Source organism: Pithys albifrons, chromosome 3 (assembly GCF_047495875.1).
Source record: "Pithys albifrons albifrons isolate INPA30051 chromosome 3, PitAlb_v1, whole genome shotgun sequence".
Lineage (NCBI taxonomy): Eukaryota > Metazoa > Chordata > Aves > Passeriformes > Thamnophilidae > Pithys > Pithys albifrons.
In genome coordinates this window covers 41,225,809-41,245,097 of record NC_092460.1, presented here as the reverse complement: position 1 = coordinate 41,245,097, position 19,289 = coordinate 41,225,809, and the positions used below count along the sequence as shown (strand labels likewise).

At 42.8% G+C, this 19,289-nt stretch overlaps 1 protein-coding gene across 3 annotated transcripts; it reads right to left on the bottom strand.

Annotated features, from left to right (window-relative positions):
* Window positions 1–11,510: 11,510 nt before the first annotated feature.
* On the bottom strand, window positions 11,511–19,286 carry RAD51AP1 (RAD51 associated protein 1). Of its 3 annotated transcripts, XM_071551479.1 has the most exons (8): window positions 19,187–19,264; window positions 18,977–19,102; window positions 16,552–16,601; window positions 14,759–14,885; window positions 14,346–14,455; window positions 13,952–14,026; window positions 13,226–13,369; window positions 11,511–12,007 (listed from the first exon to the last, which is right to left on the bottom strand). In XM_071551479.1, exons 1-8 carry the CDS (start codon window positions 19,204–19,206, stop codon window positions 11,880–11,882), a joined length of 780 nt encoding a protein of 259 aa, XP_071407580.1. In that variant the 5' UTR covers window positions 19,207–19,264; the 3' UTR covers window positions 11,511–11,879. The 3 variants fall into 3 exon arrangements, with proteins under 3 accessions (XP_071407580.1, XP_071407582.1, XP_071407581.1); XM_071551481.1 differs by lacking the exon at window positions 18,977–19,102 and having other exon boundaries at window positions 19,187–19,286; XM_071551480.1 differs by lacking the exon at window positions 13,952–14,026 and having other exon boundaries at window positions 19,187–19,258.
* Window positions 19,287–19,289: the final 3 nt, after the last annotated feature.

Below are 19,289 nucleotides of genomic sequence, written 5' to 3'. Positions count from 1 at the left end.
AGTCCCTTCCCCAGTCTTGTTGCTCTTCTCTGGACTCACTCCAGCCCCTCAATATCTTTCCTGAACTGAGGGGCCCACAATTGAACACAATACTCAAGGTGTGGCCTCACCAACGCAATGTCCAGGGGAAGGATCACTTCCCTGGTCCTGCTGGCCACGCTATTTTTGATACAAGGCAGGATCTCATTGGCCTTCTTGGCCACCTGGGCACACTGTTGGCACATGCTGAGCTTCCTGTCAATCAGTCCCCCTAGGTCCCTTCCTGCCTGGCTGCTCTCCAGCCACTCTGTGCCCAGCCTGTAACGCTGCAGGGGGTTGTGGCCAAAGTGCAGGACCCTCCTTCACACAGTCAAGGAATGGCATGTTCCTTGCTGGTCTTAAATCTGCTGACAACTCAGAACAGTTCCTACTTTCACTCAGAAAGCAGGGTTTTCAAGAAGGAATTCACACTCACTCCCAGAAGTTGTTCTACAAGGCTGCCACTTTAATGGATGTTCCTGGAATAAGCACCACTTTTCACAGCATGGCCAAAGGACAAACAGGTATTCCTTTGCATCCATGTTGGTCTGTGCCTTTGCCTAAAGTAATTGCTGAGGTGCACCATCCAAAAAGGCATATCACTCCCTTTTCCATCCCTCCCACTTTTCATTCGTCCAGGCTTGGCAGCCTGACTCTTGTCAGCAAGTCCTCCCCACTACTATACACCTCATACACAAGAGAAAAACCTCTTTCTAGTCAAACAACCACACAGGCTGTCCTGCCTGAGGGAAGGCATGGAGATCGAGGAATTATAAAATGGTTTGGATTGGAAGGGATCCTAAGGATCATCTTGTTCCAACCCCCTGCCATGGACAGGGACACCTTCCACTAGCCTAGGTTGCTCAGAGCCCCATCCAACCTGGCCTTGGACACTTCCAGGGATGGGGCAGCCACAGCCTCTTTAGGCAACCTGTGCCAGGGCCTGCCCACCCTCACAGGGAGGAATTTCTTCCCAATATCCAATCTAAACATTCCCAGGATAGTCTGCATAGGAAAGGAGTGAAGGGCAAATCTATCCAAGCATTTTACAGAGGAAGGAATAATGTGTAGCTAAGGATGTAATTACCATAACCTTTTGGGATAATTTTTAACATCTGAGCAAGGGTCCTCAACAGAATTCAAATAGAATTTGGGGATTTTCCAGACAGCTCCCTGACTCAATAAAGCCACAAGGACCCTTAGCAACATCATCATTGCTAGAAAACAGACTGGGCAAAGATGTGACAGCTCAGAAATCAGCACTCCAACAGGCTTTTCTAATGCATCAATCTGTTCTTAGGGCTATTCCAAGAACAGAAAATATGGCTATTCCTGGACTTGTAAAGTGGAGAGGAATCACATGGGAAACAGGAATTGGACATGGGCCAGATAAGTTGATTTAAACCAGGTGGGGTGAACAGATGAAATGTGGCTCTGGAAATGCTGAAAATTCATAGGGAAAAAAAATGTTGGTAGGCAAATAAACCATAGAATATCCTGAATGTGAAGAGACTCATTGGGATCATAATGTCCAGCTCTTGGCTTTGCATATGATACTCCCAAGAATCCCACCATGTCCCTGAGAGTGTTGTTCAAATGCTCTTTGAGCTCTGTCAGCCTTGGTGCTGTGCCCACTGCCTGGGGGAGCCTGTTCTGTGCCCAACCACCCTCTGGGGGAAGAAACTTTTCCCAATATCCAGCCTAAATCTGTCCTGCCACAGCTCCAGCTGTTCCCTCATGTCTGTCACTGGTCACTACAGAGCAGAGATCAGAGACTGCCTCTCCTCTTCCTCTCATGAGGAAGCTGCAGGTGCTTTGGGGTCTGACCTCAGTCTATTCTGCAGCTGAACAGACCAGGTGACCTTCTGTGTCATCCCTGTGATGCCTGGAAGTGGAAGCTGCAGAGGCTGATCCAGGAGAATTAAGGCCTTTCAGTCCTTGTATTAGGACATAAACACCTCCCTAAATATTCCTGACATCTGACATTCACTTGTGCATTCAGATATATTTCCTAAATAGTGCCATCCAGGGAGGAAAAAACAGGGACATTATTCCACATCTTTATCACTTCTGAGGGGTTATACAAGTATGAAATTAGTAGCTCATCAATGGATGACTCCTAATGTTGATTTTCCTCAAGACATTTAGGTTAAAGAAAATTATCAAATGTCAGTTTTAAACTTAGAAACATCCTCTTTTTATAACACAAAACTTTTGATTTCAGAGTAATGCAACTCCCTGGGATTTCTGCAGAGCATCTTTATTTTCTCTAAAATAAAAAAAGACCAGCTGTCATATATATATATATCTTTAATAAGCCACAAAGCCTTTCATGTAAACCTAAAGGTTAATAGGAAAATTTTTACAGCACCCTAGTTACTCTGGAATGCTATAAATTAATCATTAATTAATAATAAGTTAAATCAATTAGTTTACAATAATTTATTATTATATTGTCATATATTATTACTATATAATAATTTACTAATACTAAATTAAAGTAATTAAATAAAATAATCATAAATTAATGCTTATCATTTATGCAGAAAGCTGTAAGATACTCCTGTGACTTAGAAAAATATTAAGTTCTTTGCATGATGTTGCTTCCATTAAAAATTGTCATCATAGAATAATAGAATATCCTGAGTTAGAAGGATCATTGAAGTCCAGCTCCTGCCCCTGCACAGGACAGCCCCAAGAATTCCACATCTTAATTCAACCTCTCCAAAGAAATTTATGCTTATTCCATTAAAAATATCATATGGAATTAATGGCAGATGGTACAACTGATTAAATTATTTTCTATTTTTTAATAGTTGTTTTACTCACAATAGGTGTGTCATAACCTAATCCAAACACTTGTACATCAAACAATAAAAACCACTATTACCTTAGGCTGGATTCTTTTATTTCTTCCCATTTGCAAACGGGAGTTACTGAAGCAACAGAAATCACAGCAGCTCTCACTGTTCCTTTCTTTCCTTCCCCATAATGACAAAGCTCCGTGTTTTAAATCTGTCTCCATTCAGTTGTGCTTTCTGTCATTTAAAAAGGTGACACTCAATCCAATCCAACCCTTCTATGAATAAAAGCATGGGCTGATTGATGATTTTTATGGGTGAGCTGGCTGGAATCGAGTCCCATGTTGTTTTAGCACATTCCCCAGCACTGACACAACCCAAAGAATATCAAACTGAACCATGAATGATAGCAGAGCTGCTGACGTGCTCTGAAATCTTTGAGGACTTAGCACAAGCACAACATGTTTGCAATTAGGCTCAGCAAATTGCAAAATCATCCCTGGAGGCACCACGAGGTGCATCATTTGCTTTCCTTTCCTTTCTTCTTTTTTTTTTTAAACTCTTCTTCAAAGACACATCTTTAGCTCAGCTCACCTGCTATAAACATGAACTGCCGAATTAAGGTAATTCAAAGGTAATTCAGAGTGTTTGAGCTCCCTCTTAGCTCTCAAAACTACTTGCAGTCTTGGAGTGAGTGTTTCTAGGTAGCCCTGTTCCTGCTTATACTTTAATCCTATCTGCATCATTTAGATAATCCTCTCTGCACTCTTTAGATATTCCATCAGCAAGATTCCTGCAGCAGGAGTAGCCTTACTTTGGAATATTAAGGTGTTATCGGTTCACCTAGGTGGGCCTAAATTTGGGCTCTGAAGTTCGGACTAGGCCGAAGCTGTCAGCTGACTTGAGCTGGGCTGAGCTAACAGCTGACCTCTTCTAGCCAGTAATTTTGTATTCCATACCACATTATGACATCATCTCCAGGGAAGTAGGAACCAGTGTGGGAGTGGTTAAGGCAGTCGCTTCTCAGCCCTCCTCTTGGGAGGACACACGATGCTGTCCCAGGGGGGATGGAGAGGACCAGGCCCACCACTGGCTCACAGGGTACCTCAGGAAAGTAAAATGTGTTGTTCTGGGTCTTTCCTTTCTGCTTGGGTTTGTCTCCCTGGGGAATAAGCTTCTTCTTAAGTAATGTGTAGTTAGGACAGTAGAATTTGTGTGTTCGTTAAGAAGTTGAGGTGGGGAATTTGTTGTTGCAGACTTGTGTGAGTGTATATTTGTACTCTCTTCTAATTGTTATTGTCTCTTTCTTTCTGTGAAAAATATATGTAGATTTAGTATAAATGCAGTTTGAAGTGTTTTTTTCTTTCCCCTCTCTTTTCCTCCCTTTCCCTGGTGTTAGGAGGGAGGCTTTTCTCTCTGTGCTTGGGGGGGTTGGCAGTTGCTTATCTCAAACTAAGACATAAGGGAACAGACTTCAATGATGTTTCGTTCAGCTCACCCTAATCTATTTTTGTACTCCTGACAGTCCATGGGGAAATAGGTAATGCTTAGGCTCAAGTAATTATTTTCTTTACTTTTTTTTTCTGAGAACAAGAAAGCAATTCATGTCACAGAAAAGGCAGAAAAATGCAGACACAATCTTTACCAAAAAGAAAGATATTAAAAAACAGCACAGCAATACCAGTCTTAGGACAACAAAGCCATAGTGGGTTTGGAATAGAACAGAGAAAGGAAATCTACAAATCTGCTTCTTTCTTTAAGTAACAGGATCATGGAATGGTTTGGTTTGGAAAGGATGTTAAAGATCAACCCATTCCATCCCCCTGCCATGGGCAGGGATACCTTCCACTAGCCCAGGTTGCTCAGAGCCCTATCCAGCCTGGCCTTGGACACTTCCATGGATGGGCCAGTCACAGCTTCTCTGCCCAACCTGTGCCAGGGCCTCACCACCGTCACAGGGAAGAATTTCTCCCTAATATCCAATCTAACCCTGTTCTCTGTCAGTTGGAGCCATTCCCCCTTGTCCTGTCACTCCAGGCCCTTGGAAATCACCTCTTGTTAAATTCAGAGTGACTGGAGCTCAAGGTGTGGGGAATGATCCATCTTTCATGAGGCTTCACAAAAAACTTACTTGACTTCAGTCTCTCTGTTTTCCATCACTTTCTTTGTCTCCTTTCCAGCTCTGAATTTGACTCCTGGAAAGAGAAGAACACTTCACTGATGTGAATTGGAGCAGGATATGAAGGCAAAGGCAGAATTGTTCATTATACACTTTATAATGCAAGCCCTTCCATGAATTATTTTATTGCTGTATTTCCTGCCATGTGGGAAAACCTCTTTGCTGATTCTCTAAAATATCTTTTAAATTCAGTATTCTGGTTGTTTGGGGTTTTTTTTGTAAGAACAGTTATAGTCTTTATATTTTATTGTTTGTTTCTTTGGAATTTTTTACTGGTTTTGGTTTTTCTTCTTTAAATAAAGCAGTTTCAGATTTTCACTTCTTGGCATTTATGTTTTGTCATCCAATTGTCTTTTTTTTCTTACTTCCTTTTTTTTTCAAATTTCCAATAGAAGTAAAAAATTAATAATGACAGAACATAAATTCAACATCTATGTAGTCCTGAATAATTTTTTGAATGAAAATATTTTGAAAGAAATAGAAAATAATATTAGAGTTTGTAAAACAATTTTTGACAGTGAAAATACAAGAAAATGAAGTGTTATTAATTTCAGTATTATGAAAAAGGATAAGGAAGGCCATGGACCTGTTGGAGCGAGTCCAGAGGGGGTCACCAAGAGGATTAGAGGGATGAAGAATCTCTAAGGCTGGGAGAATTAGAATTGTTCAGCCTGGAGAAGAGATGGCAGTAAAAAAATCGAGTAAGTTTTTGACTTAGAATGATGAAAGAAGTCACCCATCTCTCCAAACGTCAGTTCACATCATCACAATTACTGAAAAAATAAAGACACCATGTATTTTTGACTGGAATTAAAACCAGATCCAATTATTAGGTGGAAATATGTAAAGGCAGGATGCAACGTCCAAGCACATCCCTCTGCCTACATTTTCCTTTTGACTACCTCTGGGTGTTCTGGATGCTTCTGCCTTCCTGAAAGGCATGGATGTGAAGCCCAGGGATTTTATTTAGGGAGCCTGGACTGCTGGGATCTTTTAGCTCCTGCAAAGATGTCTACATTTAGCTGCACAGGTTCTGGTGGCCAAAAAGGCAGTTTTCAGGAATGCTGCAGACACTCAGGCACATCAGAAATGCAGTGGTTTAATTCCTCCTGCTCTCATCCAGAGGACACCAGGGGGAAACCCTGGGAGCCAGAGAGCAGCCTGCATTCCACAGGCTGTCACTGAACTGAGCTATGAGCTGTGTCTGCAAGAACATGGTGAAGGCAACACCTCTGTGGGGGAGACACAAGTCCATGACCAGACCTGGCGCTGAGACAGTGAGATATTTCAGCAGATATTTCAGCAAGTGGTTCTCTGGATCTCAAAGGCAGGTGATTGCAGTCTCTGCTGGATCCAGGCAGTGACACAACCTCACAAAATCACAGAATCATTGGCGTTGGAAAAAACTTCCAAGATCAGTGAGTCCAACCTGTGACTGATCACTGCCTTGTCTCCCCGCCCAGAGCACTGAGTGCCACATCCAGTTGTTCCTTGGACACCTCCAGGGATAGGACTCCACCACCTCCCTGGGCAATGCCTGATCACCCTTTCAAAGAAGAAATTCTTCCTCATGTCCAGCCTGAACCTCCCCTGGCACAGCTTGAGGCCATTTCCTCTTGTTCCCTAGGAGAAGAGCTGGATCTTCACCTGACAGCACATCCTGTCAGGGATTTGCAGAGAGCCCCCCTGACGCTCCTTTTCTCCAGGCTGAGCCCCACCAGCTCCCTCAGCTGCTCCTCACAGGACTGACTCTCCAGGTACCTATCTCAGGACACATGCTGAATTCAATACATCAGTCTCAATGTACTGGAGATGAATTTGCCAAAAAGTCCAACCCTGATGCAGATGTATTGCCATCATTAATTAAATAACAGATTTTAAGGATATATTTTGCCTCATTTTCTCTTTAGAGGAGGAGTGTGTCAGAAATCATGCCCCAGTGGCCTTCCAGGACAAATATATATATAGTAACAGAACTTTCCTATTATTTGTAGAAAATATTTTCATAATACTCTCTTAATGTGCACTATGAATTCACAGAATATTAGGGAGATTTCAAAGGAGAGCTATTTCCTTAACCACTACATACTATTGCACAAAGAATAATTGAAGCAGATGATCTCAAGCAGTGCCTTTAGAAGGTGACTGTGCTATTGTTTATCACACCACACCTGTATTTTCACTTGTATTACCACAGTCTCCTCTCACATTTGGACAGTAAAACCTTCTCACTCTTTGTCACACACCCCCTCCATGTTCAACTGCAGAGTGCAAAGTAACATCAGCAGCAGGACAGTAATAAATCCTGTCACGTTATCAAACCCAAAATTTGCTCCTAAATGCTTTTTTTCCACAGCAGCTACTGCAGGAAGTGCTGAGGAACATGTCTCAGGAGTGCCGTGGAGCAGAATTTGGGAGTTAGGCAGAGTTCCTGGGATGTGTGGAGGACAGAATGCTTCCCATCACTGCAAGAACATCCTTGCCCACCCTTTGGGGAGCAGCTGAAAGAAGCTGCCTCCAAATTTCTTGGGCAAGAAAGGCAAATGAGAAAAGGGGGAGAGGGAGCTGATCTCAGTGGAGAGGAGCTCAGCCACGTTCCCAAGGGAACACAGTTCATCACAGAATATGTGCTCTCATCACTTATTATTACAACCTCCCTGGGGCAATGAAGGTGATGAATCAGGAGAATCAGACTTTCTATACACAACTGAATAAATCAAAGGGGGAAAACACGTCCTAACAGACCATGATTTTTTCTTAAAATGATCATTTCAAAACCATTCAGTGTTACATCTGATTTCAATGTTCCCAGGAGCTTTGGCAACTCTCCACATTTGCAGTTCCTTTGCAGGTTTCCTAAATGCAGTCAATCTTAGAAAATATATTTCATGTGCTTTTTTTTGTGGGCACATTTTACCCTTCCTATGAAAGACTTTGTGCATTTGTGTCTTCCCAGGGATCTGTCAGGGAGGGGGCAGTCAAGCAAGGCACAAGAGCACTGAGATCCATCCACATGGCAGGAAAATGAGTTTTTAAGTGTTCAGTTAATGATTTTTTTTCTGTCAAGCATGACAGCTGGGCTGGCTTTCCAAAACCTGCAGGCAGGCAGTGGCTTTGTGGTTATTCCTGCACAGCCATGTGAGCACAGCCAGAGGGAACATCTCTTTCAAGAGTTCTACCTAAAATCACTGCAGAACTTCTACAGACCACTTCCAAGGGCCTAGAGTGACAGGACAAGGGGAATGGCTTCAAACTGACAGAGAGCAGGGTTAGATTGGATATTAGGGAGAAATTCTTCCCTCTGAGGGTGGGGAGGTCCTGGCACAGGTTGCCCAGAGAGGCTGTGGCTGGCCCATCCCAGCAAGTGTCCAAGGCCAGGCTGGATGGGGCTCTGAGCAACCTGGGCTAGTGGAAGGTGTCCCTGCCCGTGGCAGGGGGTTGGAGCCGAATCATCTTTAAGATCCCTGCCAATCGAAACCATTCCATAATTCTGTGAGCATTATGATTTCCACCTTATTTTCACTTTCCTGAAAAAGTCAAAACATTTAAGAAGCAATACTCAAAAGCTTTTTAATGCCAGAGTAAGGCTTGATCAAGCAAATTGTACACTGGAGGCAGGAATGTGATTCACTTCAGTCAAAGTTCTATGGATGAAGTTCTAATATTTTACTAGATTTCAAAAACCACTAAAAGATTTAAGAATACAGGCGGTTTTTTAGGAGCTTTCCATTTTATGGGATTGAAATATGGGCCTAGAAAAGGAAAGATGATTACCAAAATTGTTCTCTTTTAAGTTTATAATCTTAGGACCAAACATAACTAACGAATTGCCACTATAAATGGAAAATAAAAATACATGTGATTCTTCACTTAAGGTCCTTAAGGGCATTTTAAAAATAGTTTTTGGACAATCTTTTGTAATGAGGAACCCAGAACTAGACACAGCACTCTAGATGTGGCCTTTCCAGGGCTAAGATCTGCCCATTTCTAAATTTTCTGACTTCCAAGTAACTTGTTCATATGAAATGCTGCCAGAGGATCTGAAGCACCTGAACCACACTCCCCAATAACATCAATATGACTTTTAACCAGGTAGGGGTTGACTTACTATGCTTGAGAAAAATCATAGCAAACATCTGTAAAAGAACTATTTGTTAAAGCTCATTAAATAAGGCACAAAATACCTACTTTCATTATCAGTCACTCCACTTATGAAAATGCATTAAAGCTGTGTTGCTGTTATACATGGACAAAAGTTGTTTATTTTTGCATTTCTAATCTAGATATTTTGCTACCAAATGTCATCCAACCCTTTGATATGCAAATACAAATCACAGCCCTAGAGCTCCACTGCACTGGAGTAATAACTTGATGTTGTTGTGCCCTCTAATGTTGATTTCCTACATAGTTGAAGTCTTCCATTCCTTAAAAATATGCACTATCTTCTATGTCTTCTGCTGAGATGGGGTTCCCAAGGTATTCCAGAAAAAGCTGCCTCCTTATAACTCTTTAGAATCCTTCAGTTCAATGAATCTTGCAAAAGTAACAGAATAAAAGGAAGATTTACGGAGATTTACTGGAAGTAGAAAAGGGTGAAACACCTGAGGAAACCTCTCACGTGTTCAAGGAGGGAAACAGAAAGAAAACCGAGCAGCGAAATATCTGATTTCTTTGTTCATCAGAGTCTTATAATTTTTAATGACATCATAATTATGATCACCTTGACCTCAAGGGCTGTCACTATGAAGAAGAATTTGGTGAGAGGAACTGAGAGGCCTGAGCGTTAAAGAAAATCTTAAATACACTAAGGAAGTGTAGCTTTTGTCTTTCACACTCAATGCCAATGATCAAGCTTTAATTCTTTTCATGCTCTTATTCAGCCAAGGCAAGGAAAAAACAACCTTTAACTAGTGAGGGAATTAAAATCAAGAATAATTAAAATAAAAAAAACCAACAAGACCAAAATACAAGAAAATTAAATTTTCAGGGTTTTCAACACCCCAAATGTACAGGAACAACTCATGCTAAAAGTCTTACTTTAAAATATGCCCAAGCTTTGTACACTTTGGGGGTGTGAGAACAGATTCAGCACGGCAGAAACAGCCTCAATCCACAGAAGTTCTTTAGTTTATCACAGCTTTCTGGATTCCTCTCAAGGGAACCATGTCACACATGAGTGGAAACAGAGCAGGAATTCTTTGTGAGCAGCAGGACAAAGTGTTTTAAAATGCAGAGGGCAGGTTTTTACACAGAGCATCAGCAGGGTTTGCAGCTCTGTGGTTTGCACTGGAATGAGTCTGCTGGGGAGAAGAAACTTAAGACAGCAAAAGTGATCAGACATGAAACACAGATTACATTTACCTGCTTAGAAAAAATTACATCCAATCCCTCTGTTGAAAATTCCTTATGCACTCAGCCTCCTGAAATTTTGGGAATTCTGTTTCTGTTAGAAAAATAACAGGAAAAGGTTTGTTTCCCATATTAAATCCCATGGTTCTGAGTAATCATTAAGTTACATCTTTATTCTTTAGCCACTTAAAAGATACAGATTTTCACTGCATCCAAAGCAGCGTGGGCAGCAGGGCAGGGAAGGATTCTGCCCCTGTCCCACTCTGGGGAGACCCCCTGCAGAGCTGCCTCCAGCCCTGGGGGCCCAGCACAGCAAGGACATGGAGCTGTGGCAGTGAGGCCAGAGGAGGGACACCAAGATAATCAGAGGGATGGAGCAGCTCTGCTGGGAGGAAAGACTGGGAGAGTTGGGATTGTTCAGCCTGGAGAAGAGGCTTTGGGATGACCTCATTGTGGCCTTGCAGTGCCTGAAGGGAGCCCACAGGGAAGATGGAGAGAGATGATTTCCAAGGGCCTGGAGTGACAGGACAAGGGGAATGGCTTCAAACTGACAGAGAGCAGGGTTAGATTGGATATTAGGAAGAAATAATTCCCTGTGAGGGTGGGCAGGCCCTGGCACAGGCTGGGCAGAGAAGCTGTGGCTGCCCCATCCGTGGAAGTGTCCAAGGCCAGGTTGGATGGGGCTCTGAGCAACCTGGGCTAGTGGAAGGTGTCCCTGCCCATGGCAGGGGGTTGGAACTGGATTATCTTTAAGGTCCCTTCCAACCCAGGCCATTCTATAGTTCTGTGATATTCCTTTCTTAATCCAATCCAGAGTCATTACCAGATCCCTCAAGTGACAGAAAGAAAAACACATTTCCTGCATCATCCAACATGATCAATATGCTTAGATAGGAAATTATTTCCATCATGGAGCCATGAGTTTGAAAGCTCAGTTTCGTTACTCAGTAACTATCACTCCAGTGCTTTACCAACCCCCCCCCCCTAAGGTGGGTATTGTGGTCCTCCAAGAAGCCTGAGGAGCTCCAAGCAACACCCTCATTGTCTGAGCCCAGCTAAGGCTGCTGACTATCCAGTAAGAGCACACCCATGCAAAAAATATTTGCCAGACTGCATCCAAAATTTAAAGGGATTTCCAAAATGAATAAATTGAAATAATGCAATTACATTATATAAAGCACTTTAATAAAGTTTTTTAAAAATACAACATTCTAAAAAATCATATTTCCTATCATACATACTACTATCTAGACTATTTTATTGCCAAGAGTTTGGATATTAGAGAATTAAAATTATCACAAACCAACATCTCTGAATATAATACATGAAAGAATTGGTGACTGAGATTAAATAATATAATTGTTCAGTAGCACTTAAAGATTCCCAGCAAGCTGCAGAATAAAACCTCATTCTAATGACATTAGACAGTCCATAAACACCAGTCCTCCAAAGTGGATGATGCCATGATGCTGTTTATGAGCAAAACACTTTCCACAGTCTTTTCCTTCATGTGACACCTTGTCACTGACCATTTAACTGCTGGTGGCACTGGGATGCAGTGGTTTGACTCTTGCCAGTCTGGAGAGGCCAAGTCTAAGGCAGTGAGTAGGTGACTTAACAGCAACATATTTCCCAGAGGTATTACCGCTTCCTGATGGAGCTGAAAGTAAGTTTAAAACAAAAAGAAGGTATAAGAAGTTTAGAAAGGAAAAAAAACCTCACATGATCCTTTTTATAGTTTTCCAAGCAGAACAAAAAAACTATTCTAAAGATATTGCAGAAAGGTCTGAACAACAAAGCATGTGAAAATCAGCACAATCCCCAGGAATGCATCCCTTTGGAATAGTGCATAGTTTTTAATCAACCAGCAAGACACTGGAGCAAGAGTGCCCATAAAAACTGTTCCTAGGGTACTGCGCTTTTTCAAGCACTCCACAGAGAATCACAGTTCCAAGTGGGAAAGGGAGGCTTGGAGACAGGAGCCAAGGAGAGAGAACCAGGTATAGAAAAAAAATTAATTAGAAGGAAAAATCAAAGCAGCAGCATGTTCAGACACTCTGAAAAATAAAGCTTCTAAGCATTTGCTTTAATAGAGCAGTTAAAACTCTCAAACTTTTTCCTATGTTTAGAATAGATAAAAATGCAGCATGTAACAGATATAAAGCAAGCTCTAAATAAGACAAAAATGGACACAAAACAATCTCTTGATCCACAGCCTGGAAAGTATTTCATTAATCCACCCTCCCAATATAAAGAAGCTGAGAATAATGCTGTAAAAGAAGCACAAAGATAGCTTTTCATCCTTTCTCTCTTATTTTTAGAAGATCAGCACAAGCTCTCTGCAGAAATAGCAAATAAATTACTACATTGTCCCATCTGTGAGAAGCAAATTTGTTCAGGCATCACCTATTGGGAGATGACAGAGAGGTGGATGCAGCTTGGCTTTCTAAGAGTTGAGGAAAGGAAAGAAGGGAGGCTTCTCACAGTTTTAAATAAGTTTAAACTGAAGCACCAACACCTGATGCCAGAGTTACCATTGTGACACAAACCCCAGAAACAACAGGAAAAATGAACCATTTTCTCTCTTTAAACAGACAAAACTTTCCTGGACAAGGAGGGCAGAAGAAATTTGTCCTGACTCAGAGGAAGCTGTGTAATTTTGCCAGTTTGGGGGCTGTGTATGAATAAGCTGCAATGTTTAAACTTAGTGCGAAAGTGCACTTGGGATGTCACTGGTATTAGAGGATAATGCTTCAGTAAGGGCAGGGAGGGAAAATACAGTCCTAGCAGCAGGAATTTCACTGAAAATACAAACAAAATGTAAGGCATCACATTTAAAGCACATTTAAGGAGAGGGTTTTTGTGGAGGAGAACTTACTGGGTACAGACTCTGGCTCAGAGTCAGAATCATGCTCTCTGTCATCACTGTCAACCACCTTCTGCTGTGCTGGAACTTTGGATGTCACTGTCCTTTGCCCACCATCAGCCTTAGGTGTGTCTTCATCCATAACCTGATTGAGACCTGGAAAACAGCAGGTGCTTCAATTCACTGAAATTAACAGTAAATCTATTCTCCTTCTCAAAAATAATTGATTTTTGGTGTTTTGAATTATACTACACAGAAACATCAGCAGCACTTGCTTTCCTGGGGTTCTCGTTTTACTCTTTTAACCAATCAAACTGTACTTTCTCATTGTGAATTTTATCTCTAAAAAGGAGGACAAAAATAAAACTGGAAAAATGAAGTTTCCAATGGCACAGCAAATGTTTGGTCATGCTTATTTGATCCTTAGGCCTTACAGGCCCATTAAGGAGTGGAGGGTAAGTAATTCTTGATGAATTAAATAGTCAGCATCTGAAAATGTCCCACATCTGTTGTATTTTCCAATCAACTTTTAGTGATCTGCAACAATCTCACCCAGCAATCACCAGATTTTTCCCTTTTAAGGCTGGGCCCAAATTTTTAATGAGAAAATTGATGCATCCTTCAATGTTTATTTAAGATAAAGACTCTTTTTTCCACATTAGTGAAAAGCAGAAACCAATGGAAACAAAGAAAAGCTGCTTGAATGCTTTCTGCAGACAGATCATGAGACCAACTTACCTAAAAGTTCACTGTCTACACTGCAGTTGGAAAAAGGGAGTGTACTCTGCATATTTTCTGATTTAATATTTTTATCTGTTTTAAGATCCAGGAAAAAAAATTAGTATACAAAAACAAGATCATAAAAAATAAAAATACTAAAAAATGAAAATAGCTGAATTTTTATCTGTCTCTCATCAAACTACATGTTTGGGACAACTTACAGAACTGTAAGTTTCTCACAGAAAAATACCCAAGAACATAAGAAGAGAGGCACTGCCTAGAAATTCTCATGCCCTTACCATGACACCTTGAAATAAAACAGGATTTTCAATCTGTTTCAGTGTACAATAAATTATCATGTTATAATTCACAACATATAAATAAAGAGTGTTGCATGGAGCTGCAAAGTAACCTTGTTCTTCTGAATTTTGCACTTCGAGGATATCTGCAGGTTTTTCTTTGACAGACAAAGCCAAGGCAACTTCCAAATCTCTCTTATAAAGTTTGTCATCCAAGGATAACCTGGAAAAAAACCAACGTGCTAATAATGAAAGAATTATGTGTTATGGATCTATTTCTGATGTACTGAACTTTTAAAAATTCAGATACTTGTAAAGAGATTAATATTTCAATACATATTTATGGCATATCATGTTATGAGAATTACATTCTGAAATTATGCAGAAAAAGCACACCCTGATGTTCAAAGTACTCTATACCTAAAAGTACTATGACTGCAAAACATTGTGTGCGCATATATATATATATGTATATATATAAAGTAATAATTGGTATTACTACAGAGTTGATCACAACATTTGTTACCTTTTACTAGGTGTCTGTGTTTGTGATGGAGTCACTTCTTTGGGTGGCTTTTTTTGCTTCCCTTTTTTCTCCTTTTGTTCCTTGGACTGTGTTCTGGATTTTTTGCTGGAAGGTGCAAAGTCTTCATCTGTTGGAAAACAGCAACAAGCTCTCATCAGTTTTCCTCTACTCTTCCATATGAAGGAAAATCATTAGATTTCAATTTCATTACACACTGAAATGACATCTAAAATAACCTTTACTTTTGAAATTTTATTTTTAAAGAACACGAGAACTCTAAACACACTATGCTTAAATGTATTTTAAATGAAAACTCAACAAGACCTCTTTTATACATGCTTTTATTCCAGAGGCAATGATTTCAACTTTTAACAGCAATAAATGTCCACTGTGTAACCAGATTTTACTATGCTGAACAACAATCTATTATAACAGTAATCACTACCATTAAGAGAGCTTTGAGTTCTTGATGTTTTGGGAATTGTTCCCTTGAATGTCTCCCATTTTTTTAAAAAATTCCTTTTTTCCACCATTTTTATATAGCCTCTTATCAGGTACAATGCATTTCTCCAATTTTCAAATAAAATTAGAAGGCATGAAAACTGCCCTTCTTTCAATTGAGGACACTAAATATCAGGAAAAAAATAATGAATCTCAGTATTCTCTAAATGATGGAGAACCTTAGATAAGATCACAAAGGTTTTGGACAATTTGCAATTTTCTTGATTATTAGAAGTGGTAACATAGAATCTAGGAAAAGTCATGCCCCACATTTGAACTAAAAATCTGCATTACCTTCAACACTATTTACTTTTCCCTCCCCTTCCCACCAATTCAAACTGTTTCCTGGATCCTGCAAACAGTGTGGAAAAAGGAAACAAAAATGAAAGCAAGCAAACTCTGCCAGAAAAATTAATAACATCCATTAGGGCTTAGAAGGAAAGGAGGACTTTTGTGGAAAGAGAAAGCTTGCAATGCATTTTTCTGATCAATGATACTCCAAATTTGACTGCCATGTCCCCACCACAAAGCCATAGAGACAGAGAGCTGTGGAGAAACGTTAGTTCTACAGTGATGATTCCCACCTTCTTTATATTCACATTTACAGTCCTGTGAACTAACAATCAGGGGGACATGGAACTAATCAGCACTGAAAACTGAGGCAGGGAGAGAAACAGATTTTACTACAGCAAGACAGTGTGTATTCCCCAGCTCCCTGGCACACTGCTCTTACGCTATGGTTTACAGCCATCATGTGCTTGTGGAATTGGAATCCTTAGCAGTGTGCCCAGATTCCTTCTGCTGAAAGGAGCAAGAGCCTTCTCAACAAACTACTACATTAAAGACACTCTGCTGATATTTTCATAGTATCACAAAATCATTGAATATCCTGAGCTGGAAGGGACACACAAGGACCATGGAGTCTGACTCCTGGCCCTGCACAGGACGGTCCAAGAATCCCACCATGTGCCTGAGAATGTTGTCCAAACAATTCTTGAGCTCTGTCAGCTGTGATGCTGTGCCCACTGCCCTCGGGATCCTGTTCAGTGCTCACTACCCTCTGGGGGAAGAGCCTTTTCCCAATATCCAACCTAACCCTGCCCTGACACAGTTCCAGCTGTTCACTCATGTCTGTCACTGGTCACCAGAGAGCAGCAGATCAGTGCCTGCCCCTCCTCTTCCTCTCATGAAGAAGTTGCACTACTGTGAGGTTTCTCCTCATCTCCCCTACCACCTATAGTGGTTCCATTAGTTCCTGGCATGCTTGTTATGTCCAGGAACATGTCACTTACCATCATCTTCCAAATTCCCAAACTCAGAATAATCAACCACTTTCCTGTTCCTGTGGCAAAAAAATACACACTATTAGTGCTTTCCAGCTGAGTATCTTGACATGCTAACAGTTGATTTTTGACTAAAGGATATTTTAAAATGAAAAATAAACAATACAAGTTCAACTGTACAGAATCACAAAATCACAGAATACCCTGAGTTGGAAGAGATCCACAAGGATTATCGAGTCAAACACCTGGACTTGCATAGGACACTCCAAGAATCCCACCATGTCTCTGAGATCATTGTCCAAACACTCCTTGAGCTCTGTCAGCCTTGGTGCTGTGCCCACTGCCCTGGGGAGTCTGTTCAGTGCCCAAACACCCTCTGGGGGAAGAACCTTTCATAAGATTCAACCTAACCCTCTCCTGACACAGCTCCAGCCATTCTCTCAGATGCTGTCATTGGTCACCAGAGAGGAGACAATATGTATAACATGTGCTACTGTATAAAATAGGGTTACTAGGAATAGCTTCTAGATTTTTAAAACATCTTAAAATTGCAGTGCTTTTTTGCTGTTCTCGTTGTGGGAGCATTGCATTGCCCTTATGGACACACTACTGTGCAATGGAAATTACTTATCTCCAGGGTCACTTTAAGGCACTTCAAATTTGTTTGCCATGCACTTTCCAGTCTGTGTCCCACGTCCTGCGGCCTTCAGGGCAGCTGTCACTTGAGGGGATCAGAGGGGAACAAGCCTGGGATCCACCAGAGAGGCACTCCCTACCAGGGACACAGACATCCCAGGGAGAGTTCCCATGCTTCACACTGTCACAGAATGACTGCATGGATCAGGTTGGAAGGGATCACAGTGAGGCATCTGTTCTCACCTCCTGCTCCAGCAGGGCCATTCCAGAGCACATGGCACAGGATTGTGTACAGATGGGTCTGGAATACTCAGTGAGGGAGACTCCACACCCTCTCTGGGCAATCTGCTCAGTGCTCGGTCACTGCACAGCAAAGAAGTTCTTCCTCATGTCCAGGTGGAACTTACTGGGCATCAGTTCCTGCCCATTCCCCTTGTGCCATTGCTGGGCACTCCCGATCAGAGCCTGGTCCATGCTCTGCCCCCTCGCTGCAGGCACTGACAGACACGGGGGAGATCCCCTCTCAGTGTCTCTTCTGGAGGCTGAGCAGCCCCAGGAGTGGCCAATTCCCCAGAGGGCAATTCTGAAGGGCAGCCCTTCAGAAGGACGTTGACAGGTTGGAGATGGGCAGAGAAGAACTGTCTGAAATTCAACAAAGGCAGATGCAGGGTCTGTACCTGGGGAGGAATAACCCAGGGCACCAGCACAGACTGGGGCTGACCTGCTGGGAAGGACCTGGTGGTCATGGTGGACAACAAGCTGTCCCTGAGAGATGCTCCAATCCTTCAGCTTCTCTGCAGCATCTGCTGGACCCACTCCAGGAGCTCCATGTCTCTCTTGTCCTGAGGAGCCAGAGCTGGACACAACACTCCAGATGTGCCGCCCCAGGGCTGAGTAGAGGGGCAGGATCACTTCCCTCAACCTGCTGGCAATGCTCTTTCCAAAGAACCCCAGGATCCCATTGTCCTTCCTGGCCCCCAGGACACACTGCTGGCTCAGGGACAGCTTGTTGTCCACCAGGACTCCCAGGTCCTTCCCTGCAGAGCTGCTTCCCAGCAGCTGTGTCTGTGCTGGTGCCCTGGGTTATTTCACCCCAGGTACAGACCCCGCATTTGCCTTTGTTGAATTTCAGACAGTTCTTCTCTGCACATCTCTCCAACCTGTCAAAGTCCTTCTGAAGGTCTGTCCAGAATTCTGGGGGATCAGCCATTCCTCCAGCTTTGTGTTAGAACTGAACTTTTTGAGGAGGCATCGACCCCTTCAGAGAAGTCACTGATAAACAAGTTAAACACCACCAGGCCCAGCGTTACCCCATGCAGAGCTGCCTCCAGCCCTGGGGGCTCAGCACAGCAAGGACATGGAGCTGTGGCAGCGAGGCCAGAGGAGAGACACCAAGATGGTCAGAGGGATGGAGCAGTTCTGCTGGGAGGAAAGGCTGGGAGAGTTGGGATTGTTCAGCCTGGAGAAGAGAAGGCTTTGGGGTGACTTAGTTGTGGCCTTGCAGTGCCTGAAGGGAGCCCACAAGGAAGATGGAGAGGGACTATTTCCAAAGGCCTGGAGTGACAGGACAAGGGGGAATGGCTTCAAACTGACAGACTTAGGGTTAGGTTGGATATTGGGAAGAGATTCTTGGCAATGAGGGTGGTGAGTCCCTGGCACAGGCTGGGCAGAAACGCTGTGGCTGTCCCATCCCTGGAAGTGTCCAAGGCCAGGCTGGATGGGGCTCTGAGCAACCTGGGCTAGTGGAAGGTGTCCCTTCCCATGGCAGGAGGTTGAGATGAGATGATCTTCAATGTACCTTCCAGCCAAGGCCATTTCGCGATCCCATGGCCGAACCGCACCGGGGCCCGGCTCCCACTCGGTCCCAGCGCCACTGACCGCGACCCTCCGGGACCCGCCGCTCAGGCAGCTCCCAATTCCCTTCCTGCTGGAAGCGACAGAGGGACAGCCTGGAATCCCTCCCAGCCCGAGAGCCGAAGCAGAGCCCCCCGAGCCCCTGCACACGCACCTCCTGCCCGGACGCGCCATCCCCGCTCCGGGCGGGCGCTCCCGTCCTGCCCTGCCCTTCCTTCCCTTTCCCTCCCCTTCCTTCCCTGGCCGGTCGCTGCCTC